The sequence below is a fragment of the Lactuca sativa genome, chromosome 8 (genome assembly GCF_002870075.4).
Source record: "Lactuca sativa cultivar Salinas chromosome 8, Lsat_Salinas_v11, whole genome shotgun sequence".
Lineage (NCBI taxonomy): Eukaryota > Viridiplantae > Streptophyta > Magnoliopsida > Asterales > Asteraceae > Lactuca > Lactuca sativa.
The window spans coordinates 227,158,247-227,183,338 of record NC_056630.2 but is presented as its reverse complement, the minus strand read 5'-3'; the positions used below and the strand labels follow the sequence as shown (position 1 = coordinate 227,183,338).

At 31.8% G+C, this 25,092-nt stretch overlaps 3 protein-coding genes across 4 annotated transcripts; all 3 read left to right on the top strand.

Annotated features, from left to right (window-relative positions):
* Nucleotides 1-12,769: 12,769 nt before the first annotated feature.
* LOC128128063 (uncharacterized) lies at nucleotides 12,770-17,206 on the top strand. Its single transcript, XM_052766865.1, has 2 exons — nucleotides 12,770-13,334; nucleotides 15,782-17,206. The coding sequence occupies exon 2, from the start codon at nucleotides 15,798-15,800 to the stop codon at nucleotides 16,671-16,673; it is 876 nt and encodes a 291-aa protein (XP_052622825.1). The 5' UTR covers nucleotides 12,770-13,334; nucleotides 15,782-15,797; the 3' UTR covers nucleotides 16,674-17,206.
* LOC111882374 (uncharacterized) lies at nucleotides 16,731-18,394 on the top strand. Its single transcript, XM_023878731.3, has 2 exons — nucleotides 16,731-17,226; nucleotides 17,322-18,394. The coding sequence occupies exons 1-2, from the start codon at nucleotides 16,731-16,733 to the stop codon at nucleotides 18,392-18,394; spliced, it is 1,569 nt and encodes a 522-aa protein (XP_023734499.3).
* Nucleotides 17,353-22,675, top strand: LOC128127629 (uncharacterized). 2 transcript variants are annotated; one of them, XM_052766280.1, is made up of 10 exons: nucleotides 17,353-20,206; nucleotides 20,384-20,522; nucleotides 20,656-20,926; nucleotides 21,032-21,105; nucleotides 21,181-21,320; nucleotides 21,391-21,472; nucleotides 21,560-21,650; nucleotides 21,727-21,881; nucleotides 21,955-22,352; nucleotides 22,415-22,675. In XM_052766280.1, exons 4-10 carry the CDS (start codon nucleotides 21,080-21,082, stop codon nucleotides 22,441-22,443), a joined length of 921 nt encoding a protein of 306 aa, XP_052622240.1. In that variant the 5' UTR covers nucleotides 17,353-20,206; nucleotides 20,384-20,522; nucleotides 20,656-20,926; nucleotides 21,032-21,079; the 3' UTR covers nucleotides 22,444-22,675. The 2 variants fall into 2 exon arrangements, with proteins under 2 accessions (XP_052622240.1, XP_052622239.1); XM_052766279.1 differs by having other exon boundaries at nucleotides 21,955-22,675.
* The last annotated feature ends 2,417 nt before the right edge of the window (nucleotides 22,676-25,092 follow it).

Here is a 25,092-nt window from a genome sequence, read left to right as displayed (position 1 = left end):
GAGAAAATCATATTAAGAGGGGAAAATCCGTTATTTTGAAAAAAAAAAAATCAAAACAGTTTGGATCAAAAACGCAACAAAATTAAAGTTTTGGATTACTGGTGTTAGTCCAAACTTTTTTGGACCAAAATGACAATTTTCGATATACTACAGGGACCATTTATGCAGTTTAGTCTTTGAAAAATCAATTTATTTTTCAAGGTTATCTCATTCAACTCTTCCATTAAAATTAAGTAGTGTCTATGATACATATCTAAATATCTTCTAAGAGTTCTATCATAATTGGACGGTGAAATCAGAAATGCCACATCAAAAAGAAAGAAAAAACACCAAGTAAATAAGGGATTGTTTCTAGAAATATTATAGAATACATTTTCAATTCGTTAGGTTCAGCTCCCAATTAGTCAAAATCGAACAACTTTTCTTATAATAAATTTGTTAAAACATCTTCAATTAAATACATACACATGTTTTTGGTAACTTCTATCTTACCCTATGCATAGAAGTTGTATCTTGTGTAGTTAAAGTTGTACATTATTTTATCTTCGGCTTTTCGACACGGAGAAGATTACCCGCAAAATCGATCGAGCACGAAATATACTCAGACTCGTGAACTCATTCTACAAGAATCAAAAGCACCGATGAATTGGATGAGGAGAAGAAGCTGCAATGGCGGATTTAGAGTTGCATCTCTTCAATGAAGCAGCACGCATGAAAGAAAGAACCGAAACCACCATTGTTTTTACCTTAACCATGGCTTTCTTAAGCTTAATTTCCGACCTCAACTTCCCATTAGTTGTATACATTGAAAGCTTGTATCCTTGAAGAAACACATGTCGACTTCTTGCCCTAACACGATCTCGCTTGTCACAAACCGGAGACATGGTTGTATCATTGTTTTGAGACTTTACTCTCCCAAAAGCGGTGGTGATGGTTCTTCGGGTAGAAAAGGCTCGCCATCCACGACTCTGGTTGGAGGTTTGGTTCAGGTGTTCGTAGGCGGGGTAACGGTGGTTTAGACGGCGGAGAGTGGTGGTTCTGGCTATGGTGTTCATGATTGTAGGGAGGAAGATTGATGTGGTTGAATAAAGGGAAAGTTGTGGTATAAATATGTGTGTAAAAAAGCAGCCTTGATGCTTTGACTGTGTGTGTTTTTTCTCAAGTGGCGGGCGGGTTTGTGTGTTTCTTGGAAGGAAGTGTGAGAGATTAACGTCAAGGTCAGATTGATGGCGTGGGGGATCGAGAAGTGTTAACATGTGTCTTCAAGCCACTCTTGACCTACAATGTGGTATTTTTTTTTTTTTTTTTTTTAATATGATGAAATTTATATGTTTTGTCTTTTTATTAATATGATGAAAGTTATATGTTTGGATAGTAGAAGTTCAATAATTTGATTATTATAATAATTTTTTTTTATAATGCTGTAACATTGCCATCCGAAAATCTATAGGTCGACATATTTTCCTTTTTCCTGTTTGGGTAGAGGAAAAGTTTTTTTTTTTTTAAATAATCACATTTCCTTTATTTTATACCATCAAAATTTATGGTCCACAAAAAATCTACCTCTACCCTTCTTAATAAAAGAATAAATATTCCTACTCCATTAGCCGTGTCATCAAATCGCCACGTGTCACTGTATTTAAATGATGACAACTGTCGACTTAATAGAGGTTTTGTTCCATTTGTTTTACAATTCAAAATTTAAATTTAAATATGGTATTACAATTAGGTAAAAGCTGTCCAGCTAATAATCCGGCATTTAATAAGGAAATTTACATTCGTATATACATATTCCAGCAATCAATTTCGTAATTAAAGTGATAATGATATTATCTCTTAATATTATCTAGATTTGGGACGATTTTCTTATACTTAATATACAAATATATACCTGCAATACGAATTGAAAAACACGGTTCGTCATTATCTTCGGCCTTTTCCTTCTTCCTCTTTGTATTCTCGGCTTTGGCTTCAACTTCAGAACCTCAGGTATGTTTTTTTTATCTATATTTCTTCATTCATGTTTCTTCTTCCATCTGTTTCTATCTTCTTCCATCTATTTCTATCATCAGTTTATTAGTATATGTATTAGTCCTGTATTATTTTCTATACATCTAGAAATCGGTTCTCTTTCATGCATTATGTTTTGTTTTTTTGCACTCTGTTTTTCGATTGTCAATCACAACTTCACATCCCATTGCTTCAAAATAAAATACACTACACGCAAGTTTACAATATACTTTTTGGCTAGGAGAATGTAACAAAATAATTAAAGAGGAAAGCAAACAGTGGCTTAATTATAGATAATAATTGATTGTATTATCAAGTAAGAGATGAACTATACAAAAGTGGACCGTGGAGGATGTATAATCCATCCTCTGATAACAGATTAGACTTCAATTTGTCAATCCATCCTATTCTGAGATTTTGTGCATTGGCAATCTACTTGTAGCCTTTAAACTAAAAATATCATTTTTGATGTCTACCAGTAATGAAACCAATCTGATGTCTACCCTCCTATTAGTTTTTCACATGGACCATTATTTGTGTATGACTTTTTCACAACGATCATTATATAAAAAGTTCTGTAAAATATATTTTTAATAAAAATGGCCATTCATTGTAAAACTATCATAAAAATTAAAATTTCTGAATATTTATATATACCACTATGAGTGTGTGACTGTTTTTATATTATTCTTTATTTAAATATGCAAAATATCCACCATTTTCTTTTTACTTTACTACATTTTACACCGTTTCCTTTTAGAGTAATGTCTAAAGCGGAAATCACCTACTTTGACAACATTGGAGTGGTAACACCCGATACCACATTTAAGGTCAAAATCTTGAGCATGTGGAATTTTGTACCAAAAGGAAAGAAAGAAGTTACGTCCATTGAATTAATCGTTATGGATGAACAGGTTATTTACATGGTTTATATATATTATTATTTATTATTAATATTTTATTATTTAATAACAAGTTTATTTTACTTATAGGGCAAAAAGATACAAGCACGTGTTTTCAGTGGTCAGTTTAACAGATTCCAGCATCTTTTGAATGTTGGAGGCACTTTGTTAATACAAGATCCTAACATGGCTATGATGAAACGGGGGTTTAGTATTACTAAACAAGACCAGCAGATTGTCCTGCTGTTGTTAAAAAATGTGTTGATTTTGGGGGTCCAGTTCATAGTTTTGATTTTGTTGATTTTGCTTCAATTTTACAGCTAAATTGTCCGCAAAACTCGTGTTTTGGTTAGTTGTTTGACATAACTTTTTAATCTATTTTTCATATTTTCTATAATCACATTATTTGTTTATATCATTTTCAAGATGTACTTGGACATATTATCTCTCGTCGTGAGCTTGATACATCTAATCCGATACAATCAAAACAGAACATGAAGATCACCTTAAGTGATATAGAGTGAGTTTTTAACCTTTTTTGTATCATATAATTTTTATATATCATTGTTTTAATTTTTTTTACTTTATTATTGTAGGGGTACAGAGCTTAGGATTACTCTCTTTGGAAATCAAGCCCATAACTCAATGAATATTTTTCTAAAACACAAATGCTTCTTGTGTTATCATTATTGTTCAGTTTGTTGCCGTGAACTCTTGGAATTGTCTGTGATAATATTATAATAATTACTTTGTTAAAAAATATATTTTCAAACTAATTATTCTTTTTTCTTTGTAGGTATTGTTGGAGCAAAATCTTATTGGGACGCTTCTAATTTGTTTGTTAATGTTGATATTCTAGAGATACACAATTATAGAAAAAGGTCTAATATCCATTAATACAATTTTTTAATGTAAAATATTCCACCTACCCTGCATCTCTTTAATATTTTAACTATTTTATTACATCATATAGATTGCAAGAGATTGATGGAGGAAGAAAATCTGTAAGTAGCATATCCGTGCTTGCGAGTAGGACTTTTTCATCAAATGATTGGTTTACCAGTGATCTTGAGATAAAAAATGTTTGTGATGTCCTCGAACCGTTGAAGGTATATTATCACATTTTAAATTAGTGGTATAATTTTTTACATTTTACATTTTATCACTAAATAGTTTGTATTATACTTTTGGAATTATTGCAGGCATGAAGGGAATCCGACAGGACCATGCATGGTATTATCCTGCATGTAATAAATGTGGGAAGAAGATCATAGAGATTTACAATATAATTCACGCATCTGATTCCCAAAAATGCATAACGGATTTGTCTACTGTGATGTGTAAAAATGGACCATGCAGCATGTCAGTTGTGGTGAAAAAAGAGAAGTGTGTATAGTATACTTTGTCTTTAACATTGATATATTTAAAATTTATATATATATTTTAAATATATTGACAATAACTTTTTTTTTTCATATAGGTTTCTGATCCCTATCAATGGTCAGGATGGTACAGGGACGATTTCATTGACGCTTTTCGATAAAGATGCAAGTAAAATGTTGGAAGCAAACGCGGATGATTTGGTCAAAGTAGTTATAGAGGTATAATATTTATTATATGACTATTACTTAAGTATGTATTTATGATTCTGATTGTCATATATATGTTTTTTGCTCCACATAGAGGTGATAGTTTGGCTTTATTCCCAACTGAATTAAACGTTTTGAAAGGACGTAAAGCAGCTTTTATAGTTGAAGTTACAAATTACAATGTATCAAATCCAAGCAGCTTATATTCTATCAACAAAATTAAAGATATATCAATCATTTCTGAGTTGGAGACCAAATTTGAAACTTTGGTATATACCTTACCTCAAATAATAGTTAATTTCTTTATAAAATTTTAAGAAGTTAACCTTTATTTAAATATCTTATTATCAAGGCTGGTGAATCTCAATCGTTTAATCAACAAACTGATGTTGCTGATTTAGATGAGATAAAACTTGTGAAGGTAAAGATTACATTTTATTATTATTATTATTATTATATTATATTTTCATATTAGTCTCGCTTAAATATATAAAATAAATAAATTTCAATAAGATTTAATGACAACTAACAATTTAATTGCCTTATTCGATTTTAGGATTGTGCTTCTCAGACGGGAGATAATGTAACTCCTTCGACTTTAGAAAAATCAACCGCGACCAGTCCGATTAAACTTTTTAACAAAACCATTGATCTAAAGCGGAATTTGCATGAAGTGTATGATGTTGATTCCCTCGATTTTGAATCAGCAACAAAGCCAAGACGTGTATCAAGTGGTCAAAGCATTCCTCTTTTGGTCCCAAAAAAAGAGAAGTAAAGTGTGGTTTGGTTTTTAAAAATTCTTGAATAATTTGGTACTTTTTCTCGAATAATTTGGTACTTGTGTGTGGGATTTTGTTTTCAATTCTCCGTTTTTTGATATTTTGGATTATGGTTTTTTATATGGTCGTTGGTTGTTTTTAGAACTTTCTCAAATTTGGAAAAACTATTTTATTGGTTTTGTGGTTTTGAATTTTATTGGAATAGTTTATTGTTTCTTTTATGTTAATGTTATTATGAGTATAACCATTTAATAGATGATTTGGCATAAAGAAACAAAAAAAAATACGAAATTAAAAGACAAGTTACAAACTACCTGATTAGTTATGTGCTACTAATGGAGTTGGGAACCCAACTTGTCAGAGTTTCAAAAGATGATGAGTACTCTGCCTTCCTTGAAAGAGACAAAAAAAAAAAACATCAACGATACACTCCATAATGTTCTACATCAGATAAAAAAATAAAAGGTTAGAAAATTAAAAAAATAGATATACAATTTTATAATACATGGATTTAAAAAAAATGGTACCTTAAAAAACATAGGGGACAGCAGAGAAGACTAACTGCTGAAAATAAACAACTGATAACATCAATATAGGCAATGTACATTTTAACTACATCTTTCTTATTTGAGCTGTTGTTCAACCTTCTTTGGTCTCATTTGAGCATTTTATTCATCTATATTCCAATTTTCTCATTTGTGTGTTTGGAATAATGTTTTGTGAAACCTAACCAATCTCGACAAACTACAGATACATGTATATCATGACCTTTTTTTGTATTAGTCATGTATTCTTTTATGTACATCAAGCAATTGGTTCTCTTTCTTGCATTATGTTTTGCTTTTTTGTTCTCTATTTTTCGATTGTCAATCAAAAGTTCACAACCCATTGCTTCAAAATAAAATACACTACACGCAAGTTTATAATTTACTTTTTGGCTATGAGAATGTAACAAACACATTGAAGAGGAAAACAAACAGTGGCTTAATTACAGATAATAATTGATTGTATTATCAAGTAAGAGATGAAATATACAAAAGTGGATTGTGGACGATGTATAATCCATCATCTAATAACAGATTAGACTTCAATTTGTCAGTCCATCCTATTGTTGGGGTAAAATGGTCCAACTGTTTGAAACTTGCCAAAACAACAGCCATGAGTTCATAAACCCCAAACAACATAGTCAATTTGAGTCTATGAACTTTGCATTTTTTTTCTTTTTTCTGAGATTTTCTAGATTGACAATCTACTTGTAGCCTTTAAACTAAAAATATCAGTTTTGATGTCTACTGTTATGAAAAACTGCCATGAGTTCACAATTGGATAGATTTTTCAAGGTATAATATCCTAATAAGAAAAAAAAAATAAAGTTATAATGCTAGAAATGGATATGTTTTCCAAAGTGCAATGTTGTAATAGAAAGAAATGAATTTTGATGCTAAAATAGTCAAATAAATGAAAGTATATTGTAGTGACAAAGAACATGGTTTGACATGCGGAATTAAAGCTTGCACAATTGAACATGGTGATTTGGGTGTTTAAGAGATATATTGAATGTATATGGTGTTACAAAAAAGATCTAGATCTAGACTACATAATTAACACACACTTACACACTCACTTCTACATCTCTCAAACACACCTCTACAAGTGGACAAACCCACTATTTATAGAGGTGTTTACATGTCTCTCTCTCTCTCACTCTCACTAACAAATTGGACTAAAGGATAAAGCACCACATGCAAGTGGGTTTTACAAAAGTCAAACATTTACAAAGTCATGAATGAAGAACTTTGCACCCCAACATTCTCCCCCTCAAAGTTAGGAATGAATGACCCACTTCAAATCTTCCAAAATCAAGCACTACGCGGTTCGAGCCTCAAAGGTGACACATGTCGAAACGAACTTCAATCTTCAATTCTTCCATGACTCTTCAATTTGGGCTCTAGGATGTGAGACCTTACAAATCGAGTAGCAACGAATGATTAAGAGTATTCCAAACTCCAAATAATCACCCAAAAGTTGCGCATAAAAACACACCCCAAAAATCTTCAATAAAACCAAACCCATTTCAAATATATCACTTCCGAACATCCAATTGCATCATCTCATAGGCTTCAAAACTTCAAGATCACTTCGGTCATCAAATCCGCGTACTATGAAAAATTCAAGTTCGAATTTCCATATAAAACTTCTCCCCCTTTTTATAATCGAAATTTGATTATAAAACTCCAAAGGAAAAAGAACGTGCTCTATTCGGAATTTTTCGTGTCAAAACTCCCCCTTGACATGTGGCATAAACTTTGTGCTTCAATCCGGAAAACCCAAAAAATATTCAATTTTTATTGTCGTTCACGGATCGCCTTTGACAAAATTTCTCAAAAATGGGTAGAAATTGTCAATTTCAAAATTCTGCAGTGACCCGTTGCGCCCAAAACAGCAAAATATGCAAAACTCTCCCCTTTTTCCAAAGCTGGGTAGAAAGTGTCAATTTGCACAAACTGCAGGGGCCTGAAATGCACAATCTTCAATTTTCAGCAAAAAATAGTCCTTTTTCGAATTTGAGTATAAACCGCCAAGAATTCGAAGTCTCAGGGACCATCTTCATAAATTCTTCCCTTTTTGCTCAAACATACGAAGCATGCCCACAAAATTCGAAGCACCAAAAATTTTTCGAAGTTGGGTGAAAAGTGTTAAACATACGAAACTTGCTTTAGTTTTCGAAGTGTCAAAAATTCGAAGGTTCAGGGGCTGTTTTCGAAAATGTGTGATTTAACCAAAACATTCGAAGCTTTTTGATGCCATACATACGAAGCCTTTTTCCAATTGACAACCATTCGAAATTTGAAGGACTACACTCGAAAAATTTTCTTCTTCAATTCATACGAAGCTTTTTGTGATCAAACATACGAAGACTTTGGCAAAACATACGAAGCATACGAAGAGTTGACTGTGAACAATAATGAACAGTGATACCCTTGGTATGTTAACCCAGTTCCAGTTCTTCGTTTTTTTTAATTATCTATTACCCTTCGCTTTTGCAATCCATTCATAGACCCTTCGAATCTATATCACCAAAAACCTTCGTTCTTTCTAAATCACAGTAAAATCAAACACCCTTTGAAACATTATTCTTCGTACGAATCCTAATTCTTCTTCAACCCTTCGTTAATTGATTCCAAGATATCCCAGTTGGCATCGATTCTTGACTGGTTAACAACCAAAATCAACAATCGATCCTTTGCACATCAACAATTAAACAGGGCTTCGTTTTTATCGACCAGCAGGGCTTCGTTTTTAACATCGATGCTTGACCCCAAATTCAAAATCACAGATCTCGTTTAACAAGTCTTCCCTTCCCAAATCATCGATCACTGTGGAACCATTCACACATCAAGCCTTCGTATATGATCATTCTCAGTCGACCCTAAATCATCCTTCATTCATCAAACATTCGAAAATCAACATCAAACCCAAAAATCAATGATTTTCATCATCACCCTTCGAATATTCATCAACAGCAAAACACAGGGACCCTTCGTACATTCACCCAGTTCATCCCAATCAAAATTATCATCTCAAATCTTCGTTCTTTATCCCTTAGAATCAAAATCACCAATCAGAGTCTTTGTTCTTAGATTAATCCCAAAATCAAAATTATCGATCAATGATATGAACAATCGATCACAGTTCTTCGTTATCAAAACTCAAATCAACAATCAAAAATCAATTTCGATGTTTCGATCTAAAAAGTCAACAAATACAAAAACTCTCTATTCTCACAGATCTTCAACTAAAATCAAGAATATTTAAAAGTTCTTGATCATATACAACATTGATCATCAAGAAACGATTTGAAATCAAAGATACTGGAACAAGAGGCGAAGATATCAGTACAACTGTACAAGAGGCGAGTGAACAAGTCAGATGATAAACATCTGATATTGATTCAAATGATTTAATGAATAAAAGATATTCAAAATTTGGGCTCAAAATATTTATGAACAGTGGCAATATCTTTTGGATCATAAATGGAAGAAATATTGGGCTTATTATGAATAGTAGATGATCTGACTTTGGGCTTACGATGAAGATCAAATGAATCTTGTCAAATATAATCAATATCAATTCCAAAAATGAATCAAAATGATTTTTGGAAAATATCTTGATTTAACCAAACAATTTCAATCTATACTCAAATCGAACAACAAAATATGAGATTGGATTGAACCTTGATCAACAAAAAATTATTGGATCACAACAAATGGGTTTTTCAAGAAAAATTTGATCCAACGATTCAAATGATCACAAATCAAAAACGCAACGCACGATTTCAATGAAATTAAGAGAGATCATAGAGAGAGACTCACCAAAATTGATCAAATTGCGACAAAAATTGCCAAACCGAGAATCGTTCTTCAAATATCACCTTGATCCTGAAGACCCGCTCTGATACCAATTGTAATGACAAAGAACATGGTTTGGCATGCGGAATTAAAGCTTGCACAATTGAACATGGTGATTTGGGTGTTTAACAGATATATTGAATGTATATGGTGTTACAAAAAAGATCTAGATCTAGACTACATAATTAACACACACTTACACACTCACTTCTACATCTCTCAAGCACACCTCTACAAGTGGACAAACCCACCGTATATATAGGGTTTACATGTCTCTCTCTCACTCTCACTAACAAATGGGACTAAAGGCTAAAGCACCACATGCAAGTGGGTTTTACAAAAATCAAACATTTACAAAGTCATGAATGAAGAACTTTGCACCCCAACATTCTCCCCCTCAAAGTTTATATATTTTATACATTTAATTATTTTCTTTTTAGTCAGAAGAGTATTTTAAAATTTTGCCTAACAACTATTAATATTTATCTTAATTATTTTATACATTTAATTATTGATATTAGAATAGAATAACACTGGTCAAAAATAAATCTCTTTTTTTTGTCATTTTCTCGTAATGGGAAATAACCTGAAATTAATATATTTAACTTAATGACAGTCCATGTAGCATTTTTGGAAGTGGGTGTGAGTATTAGCAAGGGGCATTTTGGGAACAAAATTTAAAATCCACATATTCTTCACAGGATAACATTATGGAACTTAATTTTTGTTAAAAAAATGGAGTTTGGAGGCATAAAAAATACAAATCTCACTTTCAAAAGTGAATGATGGGCATTTTGTCAATAAATAAAAGTTAAACTGGAATCCAAAGAAGGGTTGTTTTCAAGCATATTTTATTGAAATTCCCATTTTATGAATACTTTTTGAGTCATAAGAACACAAATCTCACTTTCAAAGTAAACCAGGGTCATTTTCGTCACAAAATCAAAGTTAAATCGGTATCCAAAGCATGGTTGTTTCTATAAATTTCACAAGTATATTATCAATATCTCTCATGGTTATCCGTACGAATAACAATCTGCATTTAACCTGTACTAGTTCTAATTCTTTGAGGGCTAATAATGAATCGGCATACATGCCATTTCTAATCTTATGGAACTGTAAAGTTTCATTTTATTTTAGTATAAAAGCTTAAACTTTACACCTTGATTTGGTTAACTCCTTTCCTTATATGAATTTGGACTAAAATACCCTAACTTTTAGCAATTTCGAAATTCAAAAATTAAACTTATACTTGCTGAAAGTTTTGAAACTACCTCGTGCTTTATTTCACAACCAGCCTTCCACGATCACTGATCTTGCTGTCTCCATTCGTCGTTTCAAAGTTCTTGATTTTTGGTCGTCTCCCAAGTCCCAACTCCTCACCTCCGTTCACATCCATACGACGTCGTTAGCCCGTCATCAGAACCTACTTAATAACACCATACGACGTGTGTTTCACTTCTCCTGCATTTCATTCACTTTTCGGTAAAACTTTTTCCCCTCTTTAGGTGCAACTTCATTTCTTTATGCTTACTTGGTTATGTGTAGAAGCAATTAAATAGTTGTATGTAGTGTGTAAATGATAACTCTTTACCTATTTTCGAACTGGACATAAATATGTATCTGAGAAATGTAGATGCAGCAAAGGTGGCTTCTGGTGCCGGAATTGGGAATTTTGTGTAAGTTGATAACCAGGGCTTCTAATTTGTTTCAATAATATGCAATTTATGTTACTAAACAGGTACATGGGGTGGGACTTGGGAGTCGTGGGTCTTATAATGGGATTTCTATTACTTTAATTTTTTTACTTAATAGAAACATCACTTTTATGTATTTCAATCAGATAATAAAATCTGATTTTTTACCAACAAAAACAATATATTAAAATTAAAAAATTGTATACTTATATTTATTGTATTCATCAGATTTTATAAATATGGTTTTTTAAATATAGGTATTTGAAAAAATATATATATTTTAATCATGTGCACTATGATATTGATATATGTATTTGCATGTATTTATTGTAATTCATCATATTAAATAATTATGTTATACAGATTCATAAAATAGCATGGATTCTATTTTTGCTAAAGAGCGAAGAAAAAAAAGGAAATTATATTTGGATAACCGAAAAGCTAAAAATAAAACTATTATATCCAAGGGTCAAAGTTCATTTACTGCACAATTTTTTCACACTTCTGAGAACAGTAATTATTTCATATATTTTTTACTAGGTGTGAGACCCATGTATTACATGGGTTTATTTAAAAAAATTAAATATGAAATTTTAACAATTTGAAAAGTTTGAATTTATAAGAAAAATGAGAAATCTTTTGAATTATTAAAATTAAAGAGGTTTTAATGTATTAGATACATTACATATATAAATTATTTCTAATAAATACCTTACATATATATTACCTTACATATTAAATGTGGAATTTTAATTTAATAAAATGAAAAACACAATAAAATGACAAGTGGAAAATAGAAAATTTAAAAATGTTAGAAAATGACATGTGTTCAAATGAAGGAGAAGAGGACATGTGGCAAAAAAACTTTCATTTATTATAGTAGATTAAATATTTCAACCAAGTTTTAAATTTATTTGTCGTTATATATTTTTACAATATTAACTACATTTATACTTATTTGTAGCCAATATCATCACTCATCGTCAACATATAAACTCTTCAAATAAAGTCACGTCTATTTCTTCTCAAAAGGAACACATCAACTCTGAAAACTTTCCTCGATATAATTCTCCAAACTTTCAATCTCCTGCAAATATAAATTGTAGGACTCCGCTATCCAATATATCAAATGGTATATATAACTTTTTTTTGTTATTATACATACAATATTCTTTTCCATTACAATAATTATATGAATCATAAGTTATAATTTATTTTCAGCTTTTTTTATCAATCAGCATAATGGTCGAACACCGTTATCAAATAACAGACAATACTCTGCATTTTGTAATCCAATGCAATCTCCAGAAAATATAAATTGTAGGACTCCACTATCAAATATATCAAATGGTATGCATAACTCTTTTGTAATTATACATTATACTTATATATTAAAAGGCATCGTGTTTAAGAACAATATCTTTTATGCTATTTAGATTTCAACCACATCATTTCGATAATATTAAACATTTGGTCCCTGTTTTCCCAACAAACGTGACGTTCCTGCAACACCTACATCGTTTTGATTCCATAAGAGTGCCAGCAACTCATAGAATCCGTTTTCGTTCCTGCAACCCATACATCGTTTTGATTTCATAAGATTGCCGACAACTCGAAGAATCCGTTGACCTATTTCAGGCACGTTTCGTCCGCCACCACTAAATTACATCATCTTCTCCAACACCGTCTCCACCGCCTGTACCCTATGGTGTAAGAAATTTCGGTAAGTTGTTGTATGTTTCGATTTTATTATGATTTTCATTCAGTTACACTTCTTTCTAATCCTATCGTCTTTTTGAGCGATGTCTCACACGTTTTGGGTTTGAGGATCGACAATTTGCCGCCCAAGATACAGGATTTCGATTTGTTCAATTTCTGTCGCCAACGACCTCTGCACTCAATTGTCGCCACCAATCGCTCGTGTTCTCTGTTGTTGATTGGATTTACGGTATGTCATATATTGTTTGTAATCGATATTGATTTTCTATATTGCTCTTCTTTCAGTTTTTTGTCCACTTTTAATCATGGCAAATTATTATTATCATGTCGATTTGTAGTAGCAACAAAAAAATGGTAATTCCAATACTAAAGTATATGTTCGTCGATCAGATTTCAGAGTCCAGAATTTTAGTTTTCTTGTGACCATTAGAAGAATATTGTTACCCACATGAGAATGTCATATGATTCTCACATAAAGAACGAAAATATCTCAAGTATTAAACATAAAGAAACTAGATCCAGGTGTGAAACCCTCCTGTTAATTGTATGGGCCTTACATTTTGTGAAGGATGCATAAGCCCTATATATCTAAATTTCTCCCAAAATGCCCCTGGAACTGTTTTTTCACCTAAATCACAGAAAAACTTTCCAGGTTCTCTATTTCCATGCAAAATTTCTTCAAATCCTTGAAAATATTAATTGTAATTTTTTCATCCAAAGCTCTGCCTCCTGTCAACAAGACAAATAAAAAATTCCTAAAATACCCCTGGAACTCTTTTTGTCCCATATTTGGAATTATCCAACGGTACGTTTATATAGGGTCAGTCCAATGTCATAAATCAATCTTCCTTATTGTACTAAATTGAAATCCTTAAAAAAATTCAAATTTTATGTAATTTTGATGACTATGCCATCTTTTTAGAAAAAAAAAAACCATTAGTTATTGGTATGAAACTATGTTGCTGTAATATGGAAAGATATAGAGTGCATATTTTAGGCACAAAGGTTACTAATTATACTTATACGATTGAGTTGTATTATATTAACTTTCAAACAGAGCTTTTAAGCATTCATCACCAAACCAAAGTGTTTTAAAGCAAAACAAAAAACATGATGACATCTTTCCAATAAAGTTGCACCAAAATACCACTTGCTTCACAAAAGTGTTTTTATAAGTTTTAACCTTCAAGTTCATTTCCCCCCTCGTAACAAGACCAAATATGAAAACTTAAAAATTCAAAATAAAAATGATGCAGCAACAACCAGATCACCCTTCTCCTTTGACACCGGATTAAGCCTCGGCAAATCTGTAATCCATATAATAAAATATAAATTTCAATTTCCAACACAAATAAGTTTTGACAATAAAAAGATTAAAATTCAAAACTTTACAACTTATAGCAAAACTAAACCTATGATAGCATTATACTAATAAAAAAAACTAAATAGATTGGCATTTTAATTAAAAAATGACAAAATTGGTATCCAATTTCAAGATATTGTATACGTGGAGTCAATATACCAATGAAACACAAATTCTCAATACTTATTTACAAAAATAGTCCATGGATTTGGACTTTTACCATGTTTTGTCTAAAACTGGAACCAATTGCTATTACTTGCAATGATTCAAAATTCCTATACCAAAACATAATTATACTTATATATTGTTCAAACTAAAGGGAATAATATAATTTCAAACTAAAACAAAAATATAAATTTAAGAATTTACAACTAATTATATGATAACAAACATAGTAAATGAGCAGAATTACATAGATTCTTGACACATGACCATTTTGTAACAAATTGACATGGAAACCCAAGAACTATTTAACGACCAAATCTGTAAAACTATATAAAACCCCCTTGGGAATGAGTGGTATATACCCTTGTGCCCTTGGGACAATCTTTCATGTCTCCTGATAGTTTTACACCAATTGGAAGTTTATAAGGGTTCAAATTGTCAAGCATTAAAGTATCACCAAGGTTATATGTATCTTTCACTATTGCATCATTGGTGAGAAACCTGACTTTTGTTAATCAGAAAGCTTCTGTTGATTTGTTATTGATCCTAAAAAATAACCTATTACAAGACGAAACAAAAATAATTAACATTTTAAAATGAAATTCAATGTAAAGTAATTATGAATTGAAGGTAAAATGGGTTTACAAGTAGTTTATTTTGAAAAAAAGAAATTATATTACATTTTCACCAAACGACAATAATGCCTTTAACCGTATTTAATAATGCTAGAAGCAAAATTTACGTAATAGCTTTTCTATCATAAAGTTTTCAAAACCTTATAAAACTATCTAGCTCATAAACATACAATAATTATGTAAATAAAAAATATAGTAAAAGGTAAGTTTCTCATTATATTCTATATTACTCATAACCATTACTCAATAAAAAAAAGTAGCTGTACTATGGCAAGATTTAGATATATTGCAATTTTGTTGATCCTATCCTTCCAACTTCATTCAATCTACTAATAATTTCTAAGATCATACTACATGCCTATTAATATCTTCTCAAATGTGTTAAAACTACTCCAATAGAAAGTTACTAATCAAAAAAAATTGTTTCAAAAATACGTATTTAAAGTCTAATTTTCCAATTTAAATTCATACAAATTATGTTAAAGGTCGATAACTTTTGGATTTCCATTTCAGTAAATGCTTTCTTCAAATGGCTCTAAAACGACGACATATGGCTTCTACTTCCAATATGATAGTACCCTGTCGTTCACGTCGATCACGCAGGAGTTCACTTTTGGAAGAGATACCAACATTGCATTTTTATTATGACTGTGGGAATTGTACCTGTATATGTGAGTATTGTGGGGCTTTTTTTTGGTATCATGAGAGAGTATTGTTTTTATCCCAAGACAATCATCCACGATATACAAAATGTTGTAAGTCGGGTAATGTAGTTCTTCCTTACCCTCTTCGTCCGCCTAATGTGCTTATGCAATTCTACGAAGACGATCACTTCATGCATAACATAAGAGCATATAATTCCATGTTCTCTATGACGTCTTTTGGTGCAAACGAAGACGACTCAATCAACAAAGGTCGTGCACCATATGTGTTTAAGGTTAGTGGTCAGATATACCACTGGATAGGGTCTTTTTATCCTCAAGACGTTCATCAACCCCGTTTTCTCCAATTGTACATGTGTGATACTGAAAATGAGGTTGCTAATAGATTTCATTCGTTTCATGGTGAGGGGGAAGTACTTTTATCTGCAAATGTTGTAGATCCCTTAAGTCATATGTTACATACACATAATGAGTATGTTCGTACATTTAAGACAGCGAAAGAAATAGCTCGGTCAATGAATTTAGATTCATATGGTGTACGTTTATTTAATGTTGTACCTGACAGAAGATATGGGCCACCGACCCCTGGAAGTTTATGTTGTATTGTTTGTGGTGATGACGATATTGGGGCTGTCTATGACATTGTTGTCTATTCAAAATCTGGGTCACCTCATCGTGTCAGTAAGCTTCATCCTACTTACATGCCTTTGCAGTATCCATTACTATTCCCATATGGTGAATAAGGATGGTCTCCTACCTTGCATCTACGTATTAACTCTAACAGAAGTTTGACAAATAATATGTATTACAGTTATCAAATTCATGACCGACACACTTACTCTCTTATTTTACGTTCACGTCGGCTTTTCCACCAGTATTTAGTGGATGCCTATACTTGCATTGAACAATCTAGGCTTGACTTTATTGAACAACATCAACAACAATTACGTATAGAGTACATCAGCGGTGTTTACGATGCTTTGTCCAAAGGTGATACAGATAGTCATGTCATTGGAAAACGTGTATTTCTACCTGCAACTTTCGTTGGGGGACCTAGGTATATGTATAAACACTATCAAGACGCTCTTGCCATTTGCAAGGTTCATGGTAAGCCACAATATTTCATCACTTTCACTTGCAATGTTAAATGGCCTGAGTATAGAAGATACATGGATGCTATTGGTCAACGAGATATTCAAAACAGACCAGATATCATTGCACACATCTTTAGAATCAAAGTTCGTGCTTTCATTAACTTCCTTAAAGAGGACAAAACTTTTGGAGATGTTAGTGCATGTAAGTATTTGTTCTCTAATTTCATTCTTCTTATTTTTAGCCTTTTATTCCTTTTATGTCTTATATAACATCTTATAAAATATTTTTATTCACAGATCTTTACACCATTGAATTCCAAAAAAGGGGTTTACCACATTGTCATACATTATTATGGGTTCCATCACCCTTTAGAATTCAAGAAGGTGCAGATATTGATAAATACATTACCGTTGAGCTTCCTGATCCTACACTTGAACCAGCACTATATAGGACTGTTACTACATGCATGCTACATGGTCCTTGTGGTTCACTAAATATTGGTGCCCCATGTATGGTAGATGATAAACCGTTCAACCCATTAACAACTTTTGATGAAAATGGTTACGTGCATTATAAAAGACGTGTTGGATCATATCATGTCTTACAAAGTGGGGTTATAACTGATAACGGCTTTGTAGTGTCGTACAATAAACGTTTGTGTAGTCGCTTTGATGCTCACATCAATGTAGAATATTATGGATGGAATATGATGATTAAGTACTTATTTAAGTACATTTCAAAAGGGGTTGATCGCGTTCGTTTCACTCTTCAAACATCAGAGGAAAATATTACTGCTTCTTCCTCTACCATACCCGTCATTGTAAATGAAATCAAGTCGTTTCTTGATGGTCGGTATATATGTCCACACGAAGCAGCATGGCGAATCCTCAATTTTCCCATTCATGAACGAGATCCACATGTACAAGTCTTGGCCGTCCATTTAGAGGGGATGCAACCTACTATTTTCAAAGAAAATAGTCAATTAGGCTCTTTAATTGATACCCCCAATTATGGCGTTACGACTTTAATAGAATGGTTGCACAATAATCAACGTGATGTTCAAGGAATTGACTTGACATACAATGATTACCCTTCTAAATATAGTTGGGAAAACAAAGATAAGAGATGGGTTCATAGGACTACCACGACAAATACTACCATTGGCAGACTTGCATATGTACATCCAACTGCTGGGGAGTTATTTTATCTACGGATTTTACTGTTCCATCAAAAAGGATGTAAATCATTCTATGACATTAGAATCTTTCGTGAAAACACATACTCAAATTTTTGTGATGCATGTGAAGCGTTAGGGTTAACTGGTAACGATAAAGAGTGGCTAACAGCATTTGAAGAAGCATCATCTTAGGCAACCTCATCTGAACTTCGTTCTCTTTTCTGTCATCTACTTTTGTATTGTGAAGTAGGAAACCCTCTTTTGTTATGGGAAGTCGCAAAACCTAAAATGGGCGATGACATAGCCCATACATTCACATCCAATTCTACAGATCCCAATGTAATTCTACGTGTTGATACACTAGAACAACAAATACTTCTCGAAATTCAAGAAACTCTACTAGCTTCAACACCTTCCAAATCACTTACTGACTTTGGATTGCCAATGCCATCTCCATCTCTACTTTCCTTTCTCAGAAATCGTCTTCTTCTTGAAGAGACTAATTATGATACAAATCTTTTGAATTCTCAAAATTCATCCATGGTATCACAATTAAATCCGGATCAACTTACAATTTATGAAAGAGTTATGGATGCAGAACACAACAAAAAGCAACTTCTATTATTTATATATGGAGCTGGTGGTACAGGAAAAAAATTTTTATGGACGACTATACTTTCATATTTTAGATCTAGGGGAAAGATTATACTGGCTGTTGCTGCCTCAGGCATTGCATCCCTTTTGTTGCCTTCAGGTCGTACTGCTCATTCTAGATTTGTTATTCCAATTGACTTTACACACAAGTCTTCCTGTAATATTAAAAAACACAGCTAGCAGAACTCCTAAAGAAGACTTCTATGATCATATGGGATGAAGCTCCAATGAGTGATCGTCGTTGCTTTGAGTTTCTAGATAAATCACTAAAAGATGTCCTTGAGAATGATAACCATCTTTTTGGTGGGATGTCAATGCTCCTAGGAGGTGACTTTCGACAAACTCTTCATGTTCAACCTAAAAGTAGAAAATCACAGATAATTAGCATGACTCTACCTAATTCCTATCTATGGTCACATTTTACAGTATTCAAATTGCATCATAATATGCGTTTATCCCAAACGGTCAATTCAAATAAGGATGTTGATCGAATATCACAATTTGCTTCATGGCTTCTTGGTATTGGAAATGGAAATAGGAACACCAGACAAGAATGATCCAGAAAGCACAAACATTATACAAATACCTCATTGTTTCCTTATCGAATCAGGAGACAAAGGATTAGAATCGCTGATACATTTTGTATATGGCAAAAATCTATTTTCCAATCCATCACCTGAAGAGTTATCTGTTAGAGCCATTATTTGTCCGAAAAATGAAACAGCTGACCAAGTCAATGCTTTAATTCTATCAAAAACTAATAGTCAAGGGGTGGTATACAACAGTTGTGATTCTATTAAATCACATACCCATGAAAGCTTAGAATTAGATACCTTATATCCCCAAGATTATCTAAACAACTTTCACTTTTCTGGTATTCCTTCACATACATTAATTTTGAAAGTTAATACCCCAGTTATGCTAATAAGGAATATCAATCAAAGAGAAGGTCTTTGTAATGGAACACGTTTGATTGTCACACAATTATTACCATCTGTGATTGAAGCTTCCATAATAACAGGAATATCTGTTGGGAAAAGGGTGTACATTCCAAGAATAAAATTTGTACATAATACCTCTGACCTACCTTTTATATTTATCAGAAAACAATTTCCTCTGAAAGTATGTTACGCAATGACTATAAACACAAGTCAAGGCCAATCTCTTAAAAAGGTAGGTTTATACCTCACAAACTCTGTTTTCACACACGGACAACTATATGTGGCTTTGTCAAGAGCTACCTCACCAGATTCAATAAAGATTTTGCTACAACAAGAAGAAGCATTACCATTCAACTGTACTAGAAATGTCGTCTTCAAGGATTTGTTATGAAGGATTAATATGCAAGAGGTAATTACACCACATTTATGTTTTCAATTCATCTAATTACTAAGAAAATTCTATCACCCATTAACATCTTTTCTACCTATTTTGCAATTATACTTATTATAATAATCTAATACCTAAAATATATGCTACGGAATCCATGTAATATGTAAACATTAACAATGTTTTTTTTGTTTGCAGAGCAATCTCCTCAACCATGGATAGAATATCAAACCTTCAATTTGGTTCACCATGAATTTCACTTGAAATTCGTGTCTTGCGAAAATGGACATTGCAATTTAGAAAGCACGAGACATGGTTTATCGTGATTGATGCGCATGTAAGGATATATATATATATATATATATATATATATATATATATATATATATATATATACACACACACACACACACACACTCTTCTACAAAGTATTCATGTATAAAACCACCCTAACACATTTATTTGAGCAGGGAGGTACAATTCAACTACTAGCACAAAAGACAAATCAAGGAGGCAAAGAAACTTCATTAATAGTCTCTCGATGTTATCGTATTAAGAACTATACATGCATTGAGCCAAACAAATATCAAAAGGTGTTAAATCACCCAGTACACATGAATATTGGTGAAGCATCAACAATTGAGGAAATTCCAAACCACAGTGCCCTTCCTCTAACATGGTTCCGCTTCAGTCCAAGATCACACTTTCAGATTATAGCAGACAAAAACTTAGAGCATCCAGGTACATTATAACATCAACCCAAACATCATCACTTCTATGCAAAGTTTTCTACTGTTCTAAATTTCTAACTAAAATTTAACTTACAATTACATTCAAATTTTATAGGCGTACTCATCGACATGAAAGATCGCCAAAAAAAACAAGGAACCTTTCATGGTTATCACTTTAACTGATGAAAAGTAAGTACATATCTCTTCATACCAAAACGTATTACATATTTTATTTCCTTTAATAAATATTGATGACAACACCAGTTCAAGTGCGGAGGCGATTACCATACTCTTATGGAAGGAATGCATAGATTCGCCAGACAAATTCAATAGAAATGCCCTTACATCAAACTCTAACACGGTTGTACTAGCTTTCACCAATGTCAAGTCCACTATGTATAATGGTAAGTAATAACGGACCCTTATTATACTACTCATTTCGCAATAAACTAAAATACCATCTTAACTACACAGGAAGATTAACATTGACAAGAACCAGCGCAACACACATGTACGTCAATCCCAAAATACCCGAAACAGACAAACTCATTACAAGGTATGCTATACTACTTCTACCAAATCTCAACCATAGTTAATCAAACTATAGTCTATATATTCACTAACAAAGTTTCCATAAATACAGATTTGGTACCCAATTTCAATCAAAATCAACAACAGCTGTGATAAATACTACATTACAACATTTAAAAAGCTCAGATTTCTCTCAAATAGTGGTAAGTACTTTTCTTTTGTAAAATACTACTATTTCAAACATAATAGTCACTAATATACATCTACCACATCTTCAAGGACAAAGTATACGTTTTCAAGTCCATACTATCTGATATCACATTTAAAGATGTATGGTACCACGTAGCATGTACCACATGTGGTAAATCAACCCACAAAAAAGGTGATGGATGGTTTTGTGTTTCCCATGGGCCAATAAATGAACCAAAACTTTTGTAAGTACTCCCTCTCCCATGTAAACTTTAAGTATCTATAAAAAACACACACACATCACTTCTTTTTCCACAGATATAAAATCTCAGTAGTACTCGTAGACAATACAGATACCACAACAGTTTTCATGTCTAACGAAGCAATTCGTACTTTGGTAAATGCAAGTGCACAAGAACTCATTGACCGCTTTCCCAGTCAAGATAGAAAAACTTTGCCTGAACCACTCGAACGTTGTAAAGGGTTGACAATGAATGTCTATGTGGAATGCACAAAACTTTCATCCACTAATAATATATGTTTCACAGTCACCACTATCACTGACATAAAGACTCCGCAACCAACAATCATATCAACAAAAAAAACACAACCAACACCTGCAACAACAATGGAACAACAAACCTCAACAACTATGGAGTCCCTCACCCCTACTAAATCACGTGAAACCGGAAAACGCATTCAGATGGAACAAAGAGGTAAAAACAACTTAAAACAGTTTATTTATATCTTACACGTAACAACATCTTACATTTCACAGATACACCAACAAAACCACGTCCCAAATGAGAGAAATACAAAAACCATGGAAAAGAAGAGGACGGAACACATGCCAAACAATATTGAAACTATGTGATCTTTTCACACCGTACGTACAGTTAACCTATACTCTCTTTATATATTTTGCTTTTCATCCATATTCAATAAAACTCTCATATTATGTTAACAAACAATAATTTGTAAATATTCAATAGAAACTATCATATTAAAACAAAAAAATACAAACACTTGTTGTAATCATTTATTGTATCTATGAATTAGTATGATATCTAATAACTTTTACTTTTTAATTAGTAGTATTTAAAGTGTCTAATGTTCATCATTATAGCCGTGTGTTCATGTCGTATAAAATACAAGTCTATTCTACATTGTAAAACGAATACCTTTATGACCTACTTCGATTTCCAATCATTTAACAAATGCACCTACTAAACAAACTTATTTCCCGTTTTAAATATTTTCATGGCTAACATATTTCTTCAACTATAGCCATGTATCAAAACCAACAACTAAAAACATTGAAATTTATCACTATTAAACCATCTATATTTTGAAATATGTCTCTTCACTTATTGGTTTGATGTTTCACACAATTTCTCGTCCAAATTCAATATTTCAATATCGCCATCAACACCCACTGGTGCTCTATGCTACTGTCAAACATCCACCTTAAACGTGACCCGTGGTTCACCACGGGTTCACACACTAGTTCAATATTATTTTCCATTACAATAATTATATAAATCATAAGTTATAATTTTTTTCCAGCTTTTTTTAGCAGTTAGCATAATGGTCGAACATCGTTATCAAATAGCAGACAATACTCTGCATTTTTGTAATCCCATGCAATCTCCTGCAAATATCAATTGTAGGACTCCATTATCCAATATATCAAATGGTATGCATAACTCTTTTTTTTATTATACATACAATATTCTTTTTTTCATTACAATAATTATATGAATCATAATATCAGTCAAGATGTTGTTCAACCCACGCATATAGGTATGCAAAAAAATCATCATAAATAGTATGACAATTCTTACATGACTTATATTGATGAGAAACATTGATCAAAAAAATGGCTTATGTAATGGCACTAGACTACAGGTGATCTCTTTGGGCAAACGTGTTATTGAGGCAGTTATCATATCTGGAAGTAATATGGGGAATCAGACCTTTATTCCAAGAATGTCCTTAACACCATCTGGAAAAAAAATCTCATTCAAATACCAAAGAAGACAATTTACATTAGTCGTTTGTTTTGCAATGACAATCAACAAGAGCCACGGATAGTCTTTATAAGGCTGGTTTGTTTCTCAAAGATCCGGTTTTTACACATGGCCAATTATATGTTGCTTTATCTAGAGTTAAAATTAGAGAATGATTAAAATTATTAATTTTAGATAAGGATGGTAGACCTACAAATAAAACTTCTAATGTTGTGTATAAAGAAGTTTTTAGAAATATGTAAGTAGTTTCTAGAATATTATTTCTTATAATGTCTTTTTTTTTAATAAAACTTTATTGTTAATTTTTAGTTGTAATTTTGTGTTTTTTTATTTCAAATACTTAATTTTCTTATTTGCCATATATCAATTATAATTTATTTCACTTGTGCTTGTTTTATTTTTATAATTAATTTAACATTTCATTATACAAAATCATTTTTTTATTAATTAAAAGCTAATAAATGACTAATATATATTGAAAAATAATTTTACATATTTATTTGAATCAACAATTATAATTTTACATAAATAAAAACATAAATCTCTTAATTAATAATCTATTTAAAATTATTCATTAATAATTATAAGTTTTTACTATAAAAATTCAATTATTTTGTCAAACCGTGGTTTCCACGGGTTATAACCTAATCAAATTATATTATATAATATATTAAATTGCTTCATGACTTATGAACAATATCATGTTTAGCCACATGGGCCACGTGGCTTTTCCGGTTTTGCTATCGGCTATAAACAATAGGCGGTTTGGAGCAGGGAACCTCTTCTTCACCTCTTCACCTTCATTGTTTTCCAATGAGGATCTCTCTCTCTCTCTCTCTTTATATATATATATATATATATATATATATATATATATATATATATATATATATATATATATATATATATATAATCCATTAACCATGATCAGTGAAATGCGTTTGAACTTTGAAGCGAGCAACATGGTTGGAAATAACGTATTTAGATGACGGGTTTTGTTTATGTTAAGATATAAGTAATGAAGAAAATACCCCTACCTTGTGCGGCCCGCGTGTTGGTGCACTCGCTCGATCATCTAACTCTGCATGCTCAAATAATTTTCCGTCTTCTTAGTCACACGTCCATCATTTTTAATATGCTCAAAAACTAGAAATTACCTGATATAGTAATAAAACAATAAGAGGAAAAATATGGATGATAATTAACTAAATTATGGATGGAATATGCTAAAATAAACTATAAAAAAAGTAAATAAAATAAAACTATCATATCACTAGTAACTTTATAATTTGATAACCACATAAATAATACATATAATTAGAAATCAACCACGAGAAAAAGGTGATTCGAAGCAAAAGGAAAGTGTTTTTTATTCTAGATTAAAAAACATTTTCTAATTGTAGCTTTTGTTTGAAGTAATCTTTAG

What these genes read in the sequence shown, in the direction of transcription:
- LOC128127629 (XM_052766279.1), top strand. Translation starts at nt 21,080, where the DNA reads ATGGTTATCACTTTAACTGATGAAAA. An exon ending in ACAGACAAACTCATTACAAG is followed by an intron (nt 21,473 to 21,559) that starts GTATGCTATACT and finishes CCATAAATACAG; the next exon opens with ATTTGGTACCCAATTTCAAT. An exon ending in ATAAATGAACCAAAACTTTT is followed by an intron (nt 21,882 to 21,954) that starts GTAAGTACTCCC and finishes CTTTTTCCACAG; the next exon opens with ATATAAAATCTCAGTAGTAC.
- LOC128128063 (XM_052766865.1), top strand. Translation starts at nt 15,798, where the DNA reads ATGGCTCTAAAACGACGACATATGGCTTCTACTTCCAATATGATAGTA.
- LOC111882374 (XM_023878731.3), top strand. Translation starts at nt 16,731, where the DNA reads ATGTATTACAGTTATCAAATTCATGACCGACACACTTACTCTCTTATT. An exon ending in TTTTGGAGATGTTAGTGCAT is followed by an intron (nt 17,227 to 17,321) that starts GTAAGTATTTGT and finishes TTTTATTCACAG; the next exon opens with ATCTTTACACCATTGAATTC.